Genomic DNA, 19,165 nt, shown 5'->3' with positions numbered 1-19,165 from the left:
CTCCCGAAAGAGTCTTACAACTTTCAAAACCCAGGACTGGCTTATGTGGAGCTGACGTGCGATAGCCCGCTGGCTGAGCCCTTCTTGCAATAATGCAACGATTTGTGCTGCTTCTGAAGGTGTAGAATCCCAGGTAAAGTGTCAAAAGAAGCGGAGATGTGTATGGATTAACGTGTGAAAGCAAAAATCCGAATACACGTGCTTTTATAGTGGGTAAATAGGCCGCAACTCGCGACGTATCAAACAGTTGATACATGTCTTTTTCCTTACTTCTTCACTTCAGGCGGGATATCTTTTTAAATACTGATGTGATTTAAATGAATTTGGTATCAATTTAAAGTTAAAAGTTTAATCTTTAAAATGGTGCTACTTTTTATGTTGCTAACAAATTCGTTAGTACACAAGATCGCGTGGAAACAACTTCATGTAAGTGATTCCATACTTTTGCTCGCGAGTGTAGTTAGTACGCAGAACTGACGGCCGATGGGGCAGCAAGGTTCTGGAGCAAACGCCACGTACCGTAAAACGCAGCGTGGGACCCACGACCTCATAAAAGTAGCAGGAACCAACCGGGCGAAGTGGAAATTATTGGGGGAGGCCTATGTTCAGCAGTGGACGTCCTATGGCTGAAATGATAATGACTTTTTTCAGACAGTCCACGAGAAAAATTCGCGAATGAAGACGCTTGGAAAAGATAGTTATTATTTATAAAATCATTAAATTATGTAACATGATAACTGTTGTTATTAATTAAATAATCGTGGCTGGCGTGACTACTGCATGTTAATCATTCATTCATGTTCTGCAATAATAATTAATTAATATTTAACTAGTTTACTAACTGAAATGTTCACGTTTGCAAAGTTAATTTTTATTTTTTCTGTTTTAACCGAAACTATTTTCAGGGAATTGCTTCATGTTTATTCATAATAGATGATTTATATGGCTACTAAATTTTATTGGTAAGTCTCAGAAAACTTGGCAATGCATCAGTACTACTCATATCATATTTACTACTACAATAGCCTTGATTCCCATCTTCCCCAAACACCAAGTCTTAGCCAGGAATACATCCATACATCATAATCAACACCAGTATTCAGTACTTAGGCCCTACAATACCGGAAAACGCAGCGTGTGACGTCCACCCACAAGGTGGACCATCGACATCATAAAGGTAGCAGGAACGCGCTGGACGCAGGCCGCTACCAACTGGGCAACATGGAAATCATTGGGGGAGGCCTTTGTTCAGCAGTGGATGTCCTATGACTGAAATTATGATGATGATGATGACTTAGGCCCGCCCTTTCCAGGGCACTTGTACACGTCCCAAATATAACTTGCCCTACCACCATTTCGGGACAACATAATATGTTGAGCTTCAGCCCATATTATAGGCTGAAGCTGAGAAGAAATGGCGGAAAAAACTCATTCATACAGTAAAAAATAATTAACAAAACACAATTTGTAAATTACGTAGGTAAACGTTATAAATACACGCTCGATTAGCCGGGATGCTCCAATTGAATTATTAATTGAGTTGTTTGTACCGAATGTCCGCGTTATCCAACCAGTGAGAGTACAGTTTACTGAAACAAAACATTACGTCATGTTGTGACACTGCAATTTAACGGATACTGCATCAATTCAAAATCATGTCCTGAGCTGCGCTGCCCGCATCCAGGCCAAGTGCTTCCCGCGACCTTCACTAGATCGTCGATCAAAGCTATTTATGATAACTAAATGATGCGGAAGAATAATTGAGGTCCCAAAATAGTAACCTGTTGTACGCCGCTTAGAAATGGCAAAGTTTTCTCAAAGTTAAAGCAATTTTACTTCTTATCCATTTGAACCCTTTTTTAATTTGCAGCATACCAAAATTCAAGCCCAAATCATCCCAAATATCTTATAGACGTGCCTTTATCAATCCATCACTCACTCAAACGCTTCTCAAGATTCGATGCCACACGGATAAAGTTATTTGTACAATTTGTAGTATCCAATCCTTTAATCTCGGAGATTTGATATCTTTATGATGAGAGCTTGTGATAAATTATGTTTTTCTTAGATGACTATCGCAGTTCCGCTTGGCAATTGCCTACTTGTATCTACTATCTACTTATTTTTGACATAATGTATTTGTTGTTTGCAAAAAAGCGAAGATACAGGTATAATTTGATAAGTATTGAATTTGAAACTGTAATAAATTAGTATTTATTTAGAAATATTTTAACGTGTCACCTGAGTCGTGTATATCCTTTTTGTCAACGATTTACTAATAACATTAACATAATAAACACACACACATTCATAGTAAGAACCACACGTAAACAGTACTTAGGGATTAGGTGGGACAAAGTACTTAAGAAACCAAAGCAATTAAGTGTTATCAATATTCTGATTGATATAAATGGTGATATCCATTAGAAAAACATCATGTACCGAAACTTCTTCAAAGAACTAACGACCAAAATAATTTTATCTTAAGCGTGCGAATTCATTATCAATATTGACAGGAATCTTTGCCCCCAAGATAGGAGGCGTGGTTATCGTTCGTTGAAAATGAAAATATTTTGACGAAAAATAGATAATTTTGGAATCTTTATTGACAAAAGGTTACAAATATCAGGCCCCCCATCCCGTCTGGCCAGGGTGGGAAGTTTGCCTCTGGCAAATTAGAGAGGGTCGTGCTCCTGCAGTGGAAACTAAATGATGACCTGCTGATGAGTGGCTTTTCGCGCCTTTTCAGCACCAGCCGAAATGTCTCGGGAGTGGTGGTAAGGCATGTACGTTTTTGGAACTTGTTTATGTGTCTGAAAATGGCTTTTATGCGGTAAGACAATTTTTTAAGAGTTTATGGTGTTTGTTAATTAATTTTGTTTTTTTTTTTACATTTATAAGGCCTACTTCACTGCTGAATATGTTCAGTATCTCCCAATGCTTTCCATGTTGATCGATTGATAGCGGCCTATGTTCAGCAGTGGACGTCAGCAGTTTATAATCGTTTATTGGATTTTGTCTTTCTTTCTTTTTTGTCAAAAATATTGAAATACTATTACATAACATTCTGCAACACAATTTATTACTACTGTAGAAATTGTATTTATTTTGTCTATATTAACATCGATTTCATTAACATTATCATCGATTAATAACCGGTTTCATATACCAACTCATTTTATCTCTATTATGTAAATATTATTTATTTTCTAGCCGGTAGAATGACCAACCTTGGTCATATCCACGATATGAGTATTTAAACAAATATAATGTTATCTATGTGTTTACTTATTCGTGTGTGTGCACGATAACAATGATCAGGGTTAAGTGCGGTTATTTTGTTTTTCTTTTATTATTTTATGATATGATAGAGAGGTAATGTTTTAAGTGTGTTTATGGGGGGTAATTTTAGGATTCCGCACCCAAAGAGTGCAAATGGAACTCTATTTATACAGGGTGTGTCAGATTGGGTGAATCAAACTGCTATGGGTAAACTCTTTATAGCAGTTTGATTCACCCATTCTGTGACACCCTATAACTCCGCTGGCAATCTGTTATCATGGTGTTTAGATGAATCCTAAAGGCAAGGATAGGAATTTAAATTTGAGGTAAGCCTCTATACTTTTAATTTGGTCTTTTGTTTGACTTTTAAATTGTAATTAGGTACTATTAATTCAGCCAATACACGTCCACTGCTGGACAAAGGCCTTTTCTAAAGATTTCCACAAAGACCAGTCTTGCGCATCCAGCTTATTATAGTTTAATATTAACGGCGACAATGGGACAAACTTGACCTCCACTGGTTAGGTTTTATTGGCGGTCAAGCTGTAGATCCTGGCTACACAGGAGTTGCAGCGGTGGGAATAGTCACGTTGAATGTCGACATTAGGTAACAATCATCATGTATATGCACACTTCAAACATTAACCCATAAAGTAAATCTTATTTGCACTGGATAAGTGGCTATAGCTGATCGATTGATCACATTATCAGTGTGCAATTACACTAGAGCCGCTGTGGTGATTAAGATAGGCTTGATAACAGTGATTAGGGGCTGTCTAAACAATATATTTGTGTGTTCAGTGGGTTTGTTTTAGATTCTGATAGCTTTGTTGTTATTTAATAAAGGACTAATAATATACCTGGTTGATTGTATTTTTTAAAGGTTACTACTTCGTTTAAAAAATAAAATGCAGGACATGAGAAAGTAGACCGACGACCTCATAAAGGTAGCAGGAAGGCGCTGGATGCAGGCCGCTACTAACCGGCGATGTGGAAATCATTGGGAGAGGTCTATGTTCAGATAGACGCCGGCTGAAATGATGATATCTCGAATTACATTAACGTCGTCTACATAATAATTATACAGGCTTTATTTATTAGAGCCTAGATAAAAGTGCTATTTATAGGTGAAAAAAAAAATGTTTATTTACTTACTTTAAAAGAGAGGTTTAGTATTTTTCTAGATACTAAGCTAAAAATACTAGGAAAATTACAACCTAAAAAACCCGGTACTCCAAAACAAGCGATGTTAATGAAGAACACATTGATAAGGTGAGATGCCGCTATCATTAAATAAACAAGCTACTCTTTAATCTTTACTCTTAAAATATGTACAGAGAGCACATGAGACTAACATATTTGTTGCAAAACCGCATCTATTGCAAGGGCATAAGATGCTACAGTGTTTGGCTTGTTGTGCTGTCGTCTGTATAACAGAAGAAGACACAGTGACACCGACTGATAAAATATTGTCATCATCATCATCATCATGTCACTTAGTATTCACAGCAAACGCGCATGGAATATTTGGCCTACACTCTCCAAGTTCCACGTTAACAAAAAAAAAATTCAGTATGTTGGGATTTAAAGAGCCCTTTTTTTACACGTGCCATCAATATACATTTTTAGTATAATTTTAACTCTACCACCACAGGCAAAGTTTTTTCATTTTAAAATAACCAATAGTCAAATTTGACACACATGTCAAATGACAAGTGGTTAAATAACAGAGAAAAATGTTTTTCAAACAATGGTTAGCTTGAATTTTAGTACATTTTTTAACCATTAGTTTACATTTTGTTAATATTTAACCATTAGTAGCAAAATTTAACAATTAGTTATTTGAACTATGAATCAAAAACAAAAATGGCATGAGTATCGGAAAGTCAAATCAAGAAGAAAAAAGGAGGTCGTGCAAAAGGGACGCAAAAAGCAAAAACTCTTCCAAAATCTGCATCATTAAAAAATGCTCTATCCTACCCAGGCAGCTACTGTACAAACGTGTATTTTGTTTACACGAGCATAATAATGTGACATAATTAAATTATGTAAGTCACTAAAGTAGGTTTTCACGGTCACCATATTGAAATGAAGACACTGAAACGGGGCATGGTACGTCCATTATCCAATTATTATTGTAATATGTTTGTGTTTAGGTAAATAAATGATGAAAAATGTTAATAAATTACCTCACTGGCAACTCCTTCCGCAAAAACACGAAAGATTTCCTTTCGCAAGCATTTAGACCTGAAACAAATAAAACAAATTATGAAACATACTTTAATACCTTTACCTCTACTTGTATACTAGTAGAGGTGAGTATAGAATAGACTAGCTAGAGCATTCACCCTTCCAAACGTCGTACATTTTACCTGTATTGTGTACCATTCATAAGAACGTTACATAGAAATTCTCTAGCTAGTCTATACTCTCCTTAAGATACGATCGATAAAAAAGGAGAATGAGAAAAATGCACATTTTTATAATTTTGCATTTTGCATTTTCCTACAGTTCCTATAACTTAAAAAAAATTGTAAAATGATTTAAAAAAGGTTTTTAATTTCACGCCATTGTGTTTCGTAAGTGAATAAATTTTCTCAGATATCGAGTGGGTGCTATTGATCGATATTCTATTCAATTATTCGATCCGTTGAATCGGCGAATTGTATCGCTGTTCTGTTCAGATACCAAATGATGCTAGGACACAATAGAAATTGCCTTTTAAGGCTTGGTATTTCTGCTAAAGTAGGTATTTCGCGCTGTCAAAATCTGCGCGCGCAATACTTCGCCGAAGACAGCGCGCCAAAGAGCTCTCGCGCGCGGCTACACAGTATAGAAATACGCAGTTGGTTAGGTTAGGTTTACTTCCTTCCGTTCAAGCGTCACACTCACAGCACTTTCTAATACAAATCATATTCAAGTGATACAAATTAAAACAACTTTCAAAATTTTTGGGAATATATTTTAGAATCGAATAAATATAGAATATAACTGCCAAAGTAAACACGGTTCAAAGAGGCGTGGCGTCACCCGACCTTCCGGAAGTTCCGCGCCGGCTAAAAGAATTTCAAGATTACGTCACCCGACCTATCGGTAGATCCTCGGGAGCTTGAGCGATTGGAAAAACATTTTATGATCAGTTACTCGTAGTAGCGATTATTTAGAGCTTGGATAATAAATTATAGTTGTTGCAATTCACAAAGCTTTGCATGTGGTTAATTACATTAATCAGTACACGCATCAATTTTGTTCAGTCTTTTTGTTTATTAATAAATAAAAATATCATACTAAAATTGCATACATATTTGTTTGTATTGGTCTGGGTGTTTTCTTTCCATAATTTATGTATAACGTATGTACGGGGCTTTGTATCGAAAATCACTATGAGCAATAAGCATCACACACGGTTACCTGGAGTGCATTACCGCAGCAAAATTTTTATAAATGTAATCCCGAGTTCGTCTGCCAGTGCGCTCCTCACGTACTTAACCACTTTTCGTTACTCCGCGATATCGTAAAAATTATACTCGTAACTCATTCATGTATCGTTCCACTAACGTTTACAATAAAAACTTCACAGAAATTGATTTGTTTATAAATGTAACATTATCAAAGCTCAAATCCGTCCTTTTTCATAGTTTGGCTAGTGAATAGCTTTCCAATCTGTCACTATCTTTGTGTTCCTCATTTATTTTTCTGTTTTATTTTATTTTGTTTCCGACTGACAGCATGTCGGATCATGATCTAAATATATTTTAGTTGCAAAAAGTAACTATTACAACTACATAAGATTCCATAGTGGTTGGCTTGATATGCTGTTGTCTGTGCACTAGGTTTTGGCTTGGTGTTAAAAATTTTAGTCCTAAGAGTGGCTCATTTGTAACCAATATTGTAATAGCTATAAATGTTATAGGCACTAATTTGGTCTTTAATCATATTCATCTTTACTATAGTACTATTGATTGTACATGACTGTATGTTGCCTTAAATAAATAAAAAAAAAATTTTGTGCTTTAGAGAGTCGAGAGTATAGCAGATAATTAGTCCATCGTGAGCAGAAATTCGAGGTTTAGTCAGTACAGTTGCGAACAAAGTTGTTTGTGTAGTGTAGTTGAGTTGAGAGGTCAGATTATTATTTTTTAAATAAATTTTAAAAATAATTTACATTACAGATAACAATGAGAGGATGACATTGCAAGGTGGTGCCAGTCCAGTTTTAAATCCGTTGATATCTGCTGCATCTGCCATGTTTTTGGCTATAAGATTCTTCTATCTTACGGCTTAGACCTTTAGCTACAGACCTTAGACAGTATTTTTGTGAAAATTTTTACGCATGGTGGAGGAAGGGACGCTCTAGACAGTCAAGTCTACAAGGAGTCACATCAACTCCAGTTTTAAATCCGTTGACATCTGCTGCATCTTGGTTAGAAGATTCTTTCATCTTGCAGCGTAGACCTTTAGCTACAGACCTTAGACAGTATTTTTGTGAAAATTCTTACGCATGGTGGAGGAAGGGACGCTCTAGACACTCAAGTCTACAAGGAGTCACATGAACTCCAGTTTTAAATCCGTTGACATCTGCTGCATCTGCCATCTTTTTGGCTAGAAGATTCTTCTATCTTGCAGCTTAGACCTTTAGCTACAGACCTTAGACAGTATTTTTTATTATTTATTTGTGTCAGTGTGCTCTTCTAAAGAGTGTAAGACGTTTGTAATTATGTAGGTACTATTAAAATGTAATTTTAACTCATTGAGTTATAATGTACTACATACTATAGAAGACATGTCAACGAGATTGTTTCTGGCACGCAAACAGGTCCGTGGACCGATCTTCAATTAGTATGTGCCCAGCGGTTGCTGTGACAACACGCTTGGGTGCAGTTTTGTTTTTTGAAAATATACCATCCTATACACGAAAATACTGTTCAAATAACTCCAGAAACATATTAAGTAAAAATCAAGGAATGACTTTTTACCATTATGTTGTACATTTATGCACTTTAAAACACTAATTTAATTTTAATTTGTCAATTACAAGGCGCAACCGCGGCGGCAGCCATTTTACGAAAATTTCAAAGATTAAAAATCGCAGACTTGACACTGACTCATAAATTACTATACGAAAGGAAGGTTAAATAAAGCAATAAAAATATTTTTTAAACGATTATTAGCAATTTGTATTGCACAAATTACTAATAGTCCCGTCCAGCCCCTCGTGTTAAGCTAAATAAGCTTGGGTTACGAGTGGGCTCACACAATAGTCGTGCGGCATCATGGATCAAACTTGTTCGAATCTCACTGCTGTTGTTCGTATGCGACTGGTTAGTTAGTAAATCACCCTAATTATTGACACCTAGCTCACGAGATAGGCTAAAATTATAATAATTATACAGTGTGTCTGGTCACCAGTGTCCGACCCGTTAGGGCGCAGTAAATTATGATCAATTTTATCGACAAATCTACTGATAAAACATTTTATCCCTACTATTTAAAAATTACAGCTATTTTATTTTTTTTATTTCTGAGTCCGGATGGATTCTTTTATTTAGCAAAATCTACCGATGTACACGACCTATAAATATAAAAGTGAATTCGTTCGACAGCTGAAAAAGTAAGCAATACGTTGCCATCAAAAAGTTTACCAAAAGCTCCCATTTAAATTTCTTAGGAACACTTGAACGTTAAAAAAAAAATGATGCTTCTTTTTAGATTTCAATACTCAATACGTTTATTGCTTCCATAATAGTAATATAGGATTTTTCAATGTTACAAAAAAATTAGAAAGTCAACTTACCTTTTTTCTATTTTTAGATGCACTAAGTCATTACCTAAAAACTGATATAATATCTTGGCTTTAAATCAACTAATCTAGGTGCTAGCTACACAGGAGATGCAGCGGTGGAAAGGAGAGGTGGGAATAGTCCCGTAACTTCTACCTCACTTTGTATAGAATTGAGGTACAGCTATTATACGAGTACTCAACCGCTGAGGAGCTCAATAGTTAACAATAGTGACAATAAAATAACTGAACGTCAGAAAGGTTCCGGAGTGGAGGCGTGGGTCATCCCTAGCTTTGTCCCTACCGTGACGAGTGGGAATTTTTCTAAAATCTCAAGATGGACTGACTTAAGATAGCAGGAAGACGCTGTGTGCAGGCCACTATCAACTGGGCGACGTGAAAATCATTGGAGGAGGCCTTTGTTCAGAAGTGGACGTCCAGTAGCTAAAATGATGATGACGATGATTCCTTACAGTATCCAATTCAATAGGCAGAAACTAAACGTAAACGAAGTGTCGCCTCTGTAATGGTATCATTATCTATAACTCATAATATTTCGTGCGCTGTTGGATGACAGTTTTAAACTAGAGATGGGTCATTTTTTTATCGAATTAGAAAATACCAGTTAACGATTCTCAAGGTGATTATCGATTACATTAGATTTTAATCAGGAAGAAAAATTATTAAAGGCTTAAGCATCAGTATGAAGCCCATACGCACTTGTAGCACAAGTAACACGATTAGCCACAATCCCCTCAGTTGTGAATTCGGAATCGCCAGTTGTAATTTTAAATTCGCATCACAGAGTGAAGTAACTAACACCAAAAAACGGCAGAGCGAAGTGATTTCGTTTCAACTGCCACGTTTTGTCACTTGTCTAGGAGGGCTAATATTAGTCTAAGGGAGGGGCGCTTAGATTACATTACAGGAAACGCACAATATAATAAAAGAAAATAATGTAAGTAGCTGAACATTTTTGCTATTGAGCACCATGAAAATTATAAATAACACAATTTAGTCGATTTGTTTATTTTCACAATCGATTCAAAATGTCTATGATGAGCGACCGCAGGAACGTCACTATTCGCGCAATCCTAGCAATGAAGTACGACATTTTCTGGTGCAGATTTTATCGCCATACATTATGAAACTTGATAGTCATGGATTTGACTGACAGCTGTCCGTCAAATTCCCGCCCCGCACCCCGCACTGCACATATTTTGTTCGCGATGTCTGTTCTATACGTAGTAATATTACTTCAATGTTTTAACTCATTGGTTTTGTCTCATATTTGAGGAATGTACTATGTATCATGAGTAGAGTCTCCGTTTAAAAGGATGCGAACGATTTAAATTTCAATAGGTAGACAAAATTGATAATTTTTAATTATCAAAAATTTAAGCTTTCTCCAGTAACACTGATATTATTATACTGTGACTCATCAAAGTCATCATTGTCAAAAATATTGACAAATCGCGAACTGTCACGGCCAAAAAACTGACACGCGTCCGTCCTCCGTAAGCGCCACCGCGCGACTGATTGAGATTGTCCAAGCCGTCATGGACGATTTTTTCCACATTTTTTAACATAGTAACTAAATAAGACGCAATATAAAAATTTCATCCGTTAAAAGCCCTCAAGTTATTTCTGAACTTTAGTTTAGTAAAAGATTTAGAATCTCAAATCGCTTATTTTAAAAATAAAACCATAAATAGAAAACGAATAGAGGTAACTTTGGGAATTTATTCTATCGAGTCAACTTCATCAAATCGTGTTTCCATCCGTTAATAGCCCTAGAAAATATCCTCAACTATGCCCAATAAAAATCTTAGCCTTTAATTTTACTGTTTAGTACCTCAAAAATGAAAAATGAAAACCTCATTTTTGCCATTTTCTCTGCTACCCGGCCTTAAGACGGATCTTCAGCTTTCAACATTTTTTGCAGGTTGTTGAATGTTGACATATTTTTGTTGATTGTGTAGGGCAAAACACGCTGAAGACCCGGCTTTAAAAACATTTTATAAACCTCTGTATTAAAATAAAATATTATTTTTATGCAAGACAAGGCAGCTATTTGACTGCAATCGCACCTGGTGTTAAGAGTAGGCGCACACCGTTGATTTTTAGTTGCCGATAGTTGAGCCCGATTTCAAATGAGGATCAGTACTGTTGTAGAAAATTCAATAAAACTAGTATCTACGTTAATCTTTAAGACATAAGAAAGATATATCTTTTTGAATTATCCAAATCGGACCATTACTTACGAAGATATTAAGTAATTAACATAGGCCGTTTTTGCCGCTAAAAGTCAACGTACGCAAGGCCGCGTGACGTCATTATATCCGAATCGAGCGCAGCCGGCGTACTAATGGGATGGAAAATATTTTTTTCCGGCTAAACTATCAGTTTTAGAAAAAAACTTTTAATAACATTTATTCTTCAAAATAAAGTAACCTATCGACCAGTAATTTTTAAAAATAAAAATTGTGAAAAATAAGTATTGCTATGTCCAAAAACCACATTTTCATAGCATTCGATGCAATGCGGAGACGCGGTTGGGGTGAGTGTAGCTTAATGATTGTTTGTATTGAACATAATAATACATAATATGATGCTAATACCCAGTTTCTGGCCTGGGGGGGGGGGGGGGGGGGGATAAGTCATACCCAGCTTATAGCCTGGGGGGAGGGGCAAGCCTTACCCAGCTTCTGGCCTTGGTGGGAGGGGGGAGAGGCAAGTCATACCCAGTTTCTGGCCTGGGGGGGGGGGGGGGTAAGTAATACCCAGCTTCCGGCCGAGGGGGAGTCATACCTAGCTTATGCTTATGGACTGGGGGAAGGGGCTAGCCTTACCCAGCTTCTGGCTTGGGGAGGGGGAGGGGGGGGGAGGGGTCAAGTCATAACCAGTGTGCCTACCATGAGTTTACGTTAGGTGTGCTCGCTAGCGACTGCGTTAAAAAATGACATTCAAATGTATGACATATTGTGCAGCGCCCCTAGCGGCTACTTTCAAGAAATAAAATCTTCATAGAACTTTTTGACGTATTCGCTAGCGAGCTCACCTAACGTAAACTCATGGTAGGCACACAGTTTCTAGGGCTGGGGGGAGGGGCTAGCCTTACCCAGCTTATGGCCTGGGGGAGGGGGGGGGGGGGGTCAAGTCATACCCAGTTTCTGGCATTTCTGGCATGGGGGGGTGTCATACCCAGCTTCTGGCCGAAGGGGAGTCATATCCAGCTTATGCTTATGGCCTGGGGGTAGGGGCAAGCCTTACCTAGCTTCTGGCCTGGGGGGAGGGGTCAAGTCATACCCAGTTTCGGGCCGGGGGGGGGGGGGGGGGGGGTAAATCATACCCAACTTCTGGCCGAGGGGGAAGTCATGCCCAGCTTATGACCTGGGGAGAGGAGAGGGGCGGGGTAGTCATACCCAGCTTCTAGGCTAAGATTAAATAGATTTCCAGCACGGAGCGGCTGTCTTTTCCTGCAGCAGCTGGCCCGCCCATGGGAACGGCGAATAGATAGGTAGGTGCGTAGGTTTAACTCAGAAAAACTAAATAACAGGTAGGTATTAAGTAGTGATGAAACGGATAGTTGTTTGGCCGGATACCGGATATCCGGCCAGCTGCTAGGCCGGATAGCCGGATATCCGGCGGCCGGATAGTTGGCCCATTGTCTCGTTGCATGTCGTGACGAGTTTAGCGCCGCACAGGTGTTTCGAACGCGATCAGTGGGTCTATTAGTAGACTAGACTAGTCACTTTTCGAAAATCGAATTCATCCGAATAGAATGTCAGATTTTGCCACTTGTCTAGGGGGCAGATTAATTCGGGCGATTTTGGTTGCCATCGTGAGTGTGTGATTGAATAGCGAAAATTTATTTGGCAATATTTTGACATTAACAGATATTTACCATTTATGTATTCGTCATTAGAGATAATAGCCCAGAAAAAGAAATTAGTTTTTTGAAAGGCCTTAATATGGCTTTTTTTTAACTTTTTGGACTTTAAATAAAAGCCGTCATTATTATAAGCCATTTTATTGATATTTATTTACCCCAAAGATTTAATGTAAGTATTTCATTTTATTAATAACTAGGAAATTGTCGTAGTTTTTTAATATCCGGTATCCGGCCGGATAGTAAATTTAGGCCGGATATCCGGCCTACCGGATAGTTACCGGATATCCGTTTCATCTCTAGTATTAAGTGTACATCGAAATGATTTTCATTAGAGATGAAACGGATATCCGGTAACTATCCGGTAGGCCGGATATCCGGCCTAAATTTACTATCCGGCCGGATACCGGATAGTAACTCACTATCCGGCCGGATACCGGATATTAAAAAACTACGAGAATTTCCTATTAATAAAATGAAATACATTAATCTTTGAGGTAAACATCAATAAAATGGATTATAATAATGACGGCTTTTATTTAAAGTCCAAAAAGTTACAAAAAACCATATTAAGGCCTTTAAAAAAACTAATTTATTTTTCTAGGCAATAGCCCAAACATAGAGTGAATACACTCTAATGACGAATACTTAAATAGTAAATATCTGTTGATTGCCAAATAAAATAGGCGATCTTTTTTTCACTGATGATCTGATGTCATGATGCAGTTCAGTCAGATTACGCAGCAAGTAAACTAATTTATGGACATCATCCATTTTGGTCCAAAATCAAAAGTGACAAATGCTAAGGCAGACGTGTTCTGTCAAAATACAGCACTTTTTTTGTTGGCCGGCACTTTTGATTTTGAACCAAAAATATATGAAACGTGGATGACTTTAAGATCTCAAATACTACGAATAGAATAGAATAGGTTTATTGACACAATAAAAAAAGACACAATACGGAAAAAAAACAACAAAAACACATATATTATGCAGGCTATTAAAACAAAGAGGTAAAGGTGAGAATAAACTGTACCTATGGGGGGGCTCAGCATTTATTGTGACATGCTCAAAAGGGCAAGTCACGAAACTGGTCTTCCGCGGACGCCCTTGCTTATTGCGCATCCCTTGGAGAAAAAACCGAATAAAAATAATGTAACCGTAATTATAATAACAGTGAAAGCTCGATATCTCTCCAAGGGGCGCGCAACGCAGGGATGTGTGTATAATACGGTTACAGTACGCATCAAGAATTGCAAATTAACTAAACAAAACAACAGAAGAGAAGATAAAAAATAAAATAAAAAGAAGAAAGACGCACAGTAGTGCTACAGCTTTGGTGTCATAGTAACAAATGCTAAGGCGGACGTGTTCTGTCGGAATACAGCACTTTTTTTTTGTAGGCCGGCACTTTTGATTTTGGACCAAAAATGTATGGATCGTGGATGATGTCCTTTTCGCTATTCAATCACACACTCACAATGGCAACCGAAATTGCCCGAATTGATCTGCCCCCTAGACAAGTGGCATTATCTGACATTCTATTCGGACTGATTCGATTTTCAAAAAGTGTGACTAGTCTAGTCTACTAAGACCCACTGATCGCGTTCGAAGCACCTAAACTCGTCACGACATGCAACGAGACAATGGGCCAACTATCCGGCCGCCGGATATCCGGCTATCCGGCCTAACAGCTGGCCGGATATCCGGTATTCGGTATCCGGCCAAACAACTATCCGTTTCATCTCTAATTTTCATAGCAATGTCTTATTGTTAGAAGTTATACCTTATTGTTAGAAGTAAATAAATTAATACTCTTATACATTTTTATATTTTACTTGGAAGAAGATATGACTCTAACAACACTTATGTACACTTTATTTGAATAAATCGCCAAATATACCACCGCGGAGACCCCAATCGCGTCTCTGCGTGCCATTGAATCGTATGAGCGTATGGATTTTTTGCGTTATTTTTCACAATTTCCATTTTTAAAAATTACCTATCGATAGCTTACTTTATTCTGATGAATAATTGTCATTACAAGTTTTTCTCTAAAACTGATAATTTGGCTAGAAAAAAATATTTTCTATCCACGCAGTACGCCGGCAGCGTTCGGATCGGATATAATGACGTCATCGTCCCCGCGCCGGGCGGTCAGTGAACTTTTTTAGTAATTTGGCCATAACTTCGTCAATTTTTGTCGTAGAACAAAAATTTTTGCACTGTGTATTAAGGATTTCTTAGCCCTATAAATCTGCATTCACAGCTAAAAATCGAAATGATCCTCATTGTATGAAGAATCGGCCAAATCGAATCGGCGTAGTGTGCGCACTCCCATACATGCCCATACTGATCAACAGCCCGACTAAACTATCGGCCGACGAAAAATCAACGGTGTGCGCCTACTCTAAGTGAGATGCAGTCTAGGATGGTAGGTATCTGCCCTATAAGTGCCTATTCACTCTCGCCTGAAAAGGCCCGTTTTACGTTATTTTAGATGGCTTGTTCATTGGCTTTAACAACGTCATAATATGCCTACATTTTGTAACATAAAAACTATAAAATGTTTTTTTAGAATATTTGCTGTAGCTTAAACTTAATTATAATGTCAATTGATCACAGTGAGTAAGCACTTTTCGACTCAATTATTTATTGTTTTAAAAGCAACTAAAATATTACTTTACAGTTAAAATCATATTGCTTTTTACCCCAAAATTTCCTTGAAAATGATCTATGGTGATTTCTTATTACTTCGAAGCAACTTCGCGCACGTCGCTCCATTTCACCAGAGCACTCGTTTCTGATAACCTTTGACATTTGCGAAGGTTTTCTTATTGACCTTTGGCATTCACGTTGGGTGGTAAAAGGCGGAGATAACATCTTTTAAACGGGAGTAGTTTACAAGAAAACATTCTTGTTTTTGCAGTCGGGTAATCAAAAGAGAGCTGTTTTATTTTTAGCCCATTTTGATTATTGTTGAAGGATTTTTTGCAAATTATTTGAAAGTTTTCTGGTTTCGTAAATACAAAAAGATATTATGCCATCGTATATTTTTTTATAGGTCAATAAAAGATATACAATCTCACAGTAGTTTTGTTATATCTCTAAAAAGTAACGGATTAGGAAGTTTTTTTGATGAAAGCTCCCAGACCACTTAATTTTTTTCCGACCCTTAAATCACTCTTTCTATTAATGAAAGCCGCATTAAATATTAAGTCTTCCAGCGACTTGGCCCACTTTTAGCTTGGCCCACGGCACGGGCCAAGTCACTGAAAATTAAGAAAAATAAAAAAAATATATTTAAAAGTCACCTTGATTTTTTAAATAAATTTTCTTCCGGTGACTGGGCCGACTCTAAGATTCCAGTCCAGAGTAGATATTTATTTATTTGGTGTTAAATTTATTAATAAAACATTGAAGGCCCAGTTGCCGGAAGAAAAAAATCTAAGCCAAGCGAAAAGAAGCCCAAGTCGCTGGACGCCTTTTAACCATATAAAGAAGAGACGCATGCAAGAAAATTATACCTAGTTAGTTATTAATAATAATAAACAAGAGTTAGCGATTATCTAATAACAATAGCAACGCACAGTGTTCTCCATAGTTATGCTATGCAACGTGTATGTATATTTTATGTTTACAAGCGACCTCGCGGTCATGTGACTTCCTGACACGCATACAGGGTGGAAACGATAAGTGATGATCTCACTCGATTATTTCTAAACTATACAAGATATCAAAAAACTAGTTATTGATCCTGAAAGTGCTTCGGTAACTACCAAACGGTATCAATAATAAGTTACAGAATAAATTGGATCTATTCGAAAATTCAATGTTTTCTGCCTCCATACATTTGGTAAATACACATAATATTAAAAACTACACAAGATAACGCAAAACTGGTTATTGATCCTAAAACTGCTTCACGAGTTCTGTCCAACGGTATCAACAATAGGTTACAGAATAAACTTATTGGTACCGTTTGAAAGGGCTCGTGATCGTGAAATACTTTCAGGATCAGTAACCAGTTTTCCATATCTTGTGTAGTTTAGAAATAAGAATAAGAAATTTATTCATAATGTTCATTACATGTCAAATTTTCAATATATTTTCTTATTAATAATAAACAATTGTAGTATTAATAAGAAAGAAATACACATCAATAATCGAGTGAGATCACTTATCGTTTCCACCCTGTATATTGATACATATACATAGTATATGTTTTTCCTGTTAGCGATGGCGATCTCGAAGCTTCTTGATCGAGATTGTGTGATTAGAATAATTAAACAGGTTTTGTTCTTCTGTTTTGTTGTTATTTTTAGAATTTGTAGAATGGAAGTGATTTTTTTATGCATAACAAGGCAGGTATTTTAAATAAACATTTAAAAAAAATCGAACTGCCTAAAGCGGGAATCGAACCCACGACCTTTCGCTTGCAGGGCGACTGCTCTTCCAACTGGTATTTGACCACAATCGCACCTGGTGTTAAGTGAGTTGCAGTCTAGGATGGTACATTATCTGCCCTCTATATCATATAATTTTTAAAAGGGTGTAAAATTAAAATCAATTATTATATTTTTTTATGAATTAAAATGAATAAATTACGTAGGTGGTCAAGTTGTCATCTTTTAAAAAAAGGGTGAAGGGGTTATCACCCTTTTTTTAAAAGATGACAATCTCTGTATTTTTTCGCATTTCTACACAGAAATGTCAAATATTATGCGAATAACAACTTTACTGTAAAATAAACCTTTCAATCAAACAAATAATTGCTAATCACAAAAAATTCTAATCATGAAATGGACATAACAATAAAAATAATTAGTCATTAAGTCCATCTAAATGAATGCATTGTAGTTCTGTCAAGTAACGCTTGTTTATGCAGTCTATTGTATGCTAATATACTAACTGCGTTTTAAATCATTATTGTCACATTAACTCGGTTATCTAACCGTATTGTTAGCTGCATTGTTTTTGTAATTGCGTATTTTAACTGTAACTTTTTAAAATAGGTACTTACCTACCTACATTTTCATACACTTGACTGCAAAGAAACAATATCTAAATTCTCAAAAAAGTACAAGATAATTTTGTACACCAAGGTTTTTTTTAAACATTTGAATTTCGGAACTTCGGGAAGGAAAGTTTTTGCGTTTGAGCCGTAGAATTAGGTAGGTAATCCTTTTTGTTACTTCCACACTTAAGGAGACACCATGTATAAGGTCATCTTCATCCCAAAATTACGACGTATGACATAATTAAAAAACATACTAATCAAATTGAGAATTTGTTTTTAACCGACTCCAAAAATAGGAAGAGGCCTTTTTTTAAAGGCGGATAAAAACAAATCAGTGCTGCAACACCGCACTTTAATACACTTCATTGTGCGAATGGTGCAAAATAATTGGGAGTAGATTGAGGCAATTCGTCCATTTAAATAAAATATGACTTTGAAGAAGACAGGTCTCTAATTTGCTCCACTTGAGCCAATCTAACAGAGAAATAACACTTTATATGTTGCTTTTGGAAGAACTTTTCCATGTGAATTATTTAAATTCAGATAGTCGAACCTTAACTTCAAACTGCTATGTTCTTCTGATTAATTTCGTTGCGGGTCCAATGACAGTTTAACTCGCCCCCGGGACAAACTTGACCTTCACTGGTTGGGTTGTTGGCGGTCAAGCTGTAGATCTTGGCTATACAGGAGTTGCAGCGGTAGGAACGAGAGGTGGGAATAGTCCCGATATTTCAATTAATGGCAATCTCCTGGGCCTTATGTTGAGATCAATATCCAAACGATAGTAAATGGCCTACGTGCTATGTGCCATGCACGGCTCATTCACACTCCGTTATCTGTCGGTCAAGACTCATAAGGCAATCGAGGTTCTACTTGTTCCATAAAATATGTCGATGAGATGCATTACATCCATCCATACTAACATAAAGGTCATTTTGTAACTCTTTTACTAACATAAATGGCATTTGTTAGGCTGTACAATCCGTCATGCATTTAATGTCATATGAATTGAGTGACCGCGTTTGATGTAAACTAGGCCCTCAGGATGTTAGGCAACCTCAGATCATAGAAGGGAATAGATGTGAAACGGGGGCGTGGCGCGTGTCTCCGCGATATGCCCAGAAACGAACATCGGCCGCGTAGCTAGGTTAGTCGCGATTCAGTCGTACTAAGGAAATGTTCTCCGATATTT

The 19,165-nt window shown here is 37.0% G+C and overlaps 1 protein-coding gene across 1 annotated transcript in view; it reads right to left on the bottom strand.

Annotated features, from left to right (window-relative positions):
• LOC135085050 (pyruvate dehydrogenase (acetyl-transferring) kinase, mitochondrial) overlaps nt 1–19,165 on the bottom strand; it is a 144,290-nt gene that overhangs the window by 16,135 nt on the left and 108,990 nt on the right. Inside the window, exon 2 of the mRNA XM_063979834.1 lies at nt 5,472–5,529. Coding sequence (XP_063835904.1) covers nt 5,472–5,529 — 58 coding nt within the window. The remainder of the gene's footprint in view (nt 1–5,471; nt 5,530–19,165) is intronic.

The sequence above is a fragment of the Ostrinia nubilalis genome, chromosome 27, assembly GCF_963855985.1.
Source record: "Ostrinia nubilalis chromosome 27, ilOstNubi1.1, whole genome shotgun sequence".
Taxonomy (NCBI): Eukaryota; Metazoa; Arthropoda; class Insecta; order Lepidoptera; family Crambidae; genus Ostrinia; species Ostrinia nubilalis.
This window is presented reverse-complemented; position numbering and strand designations above follow the sequence as displayed.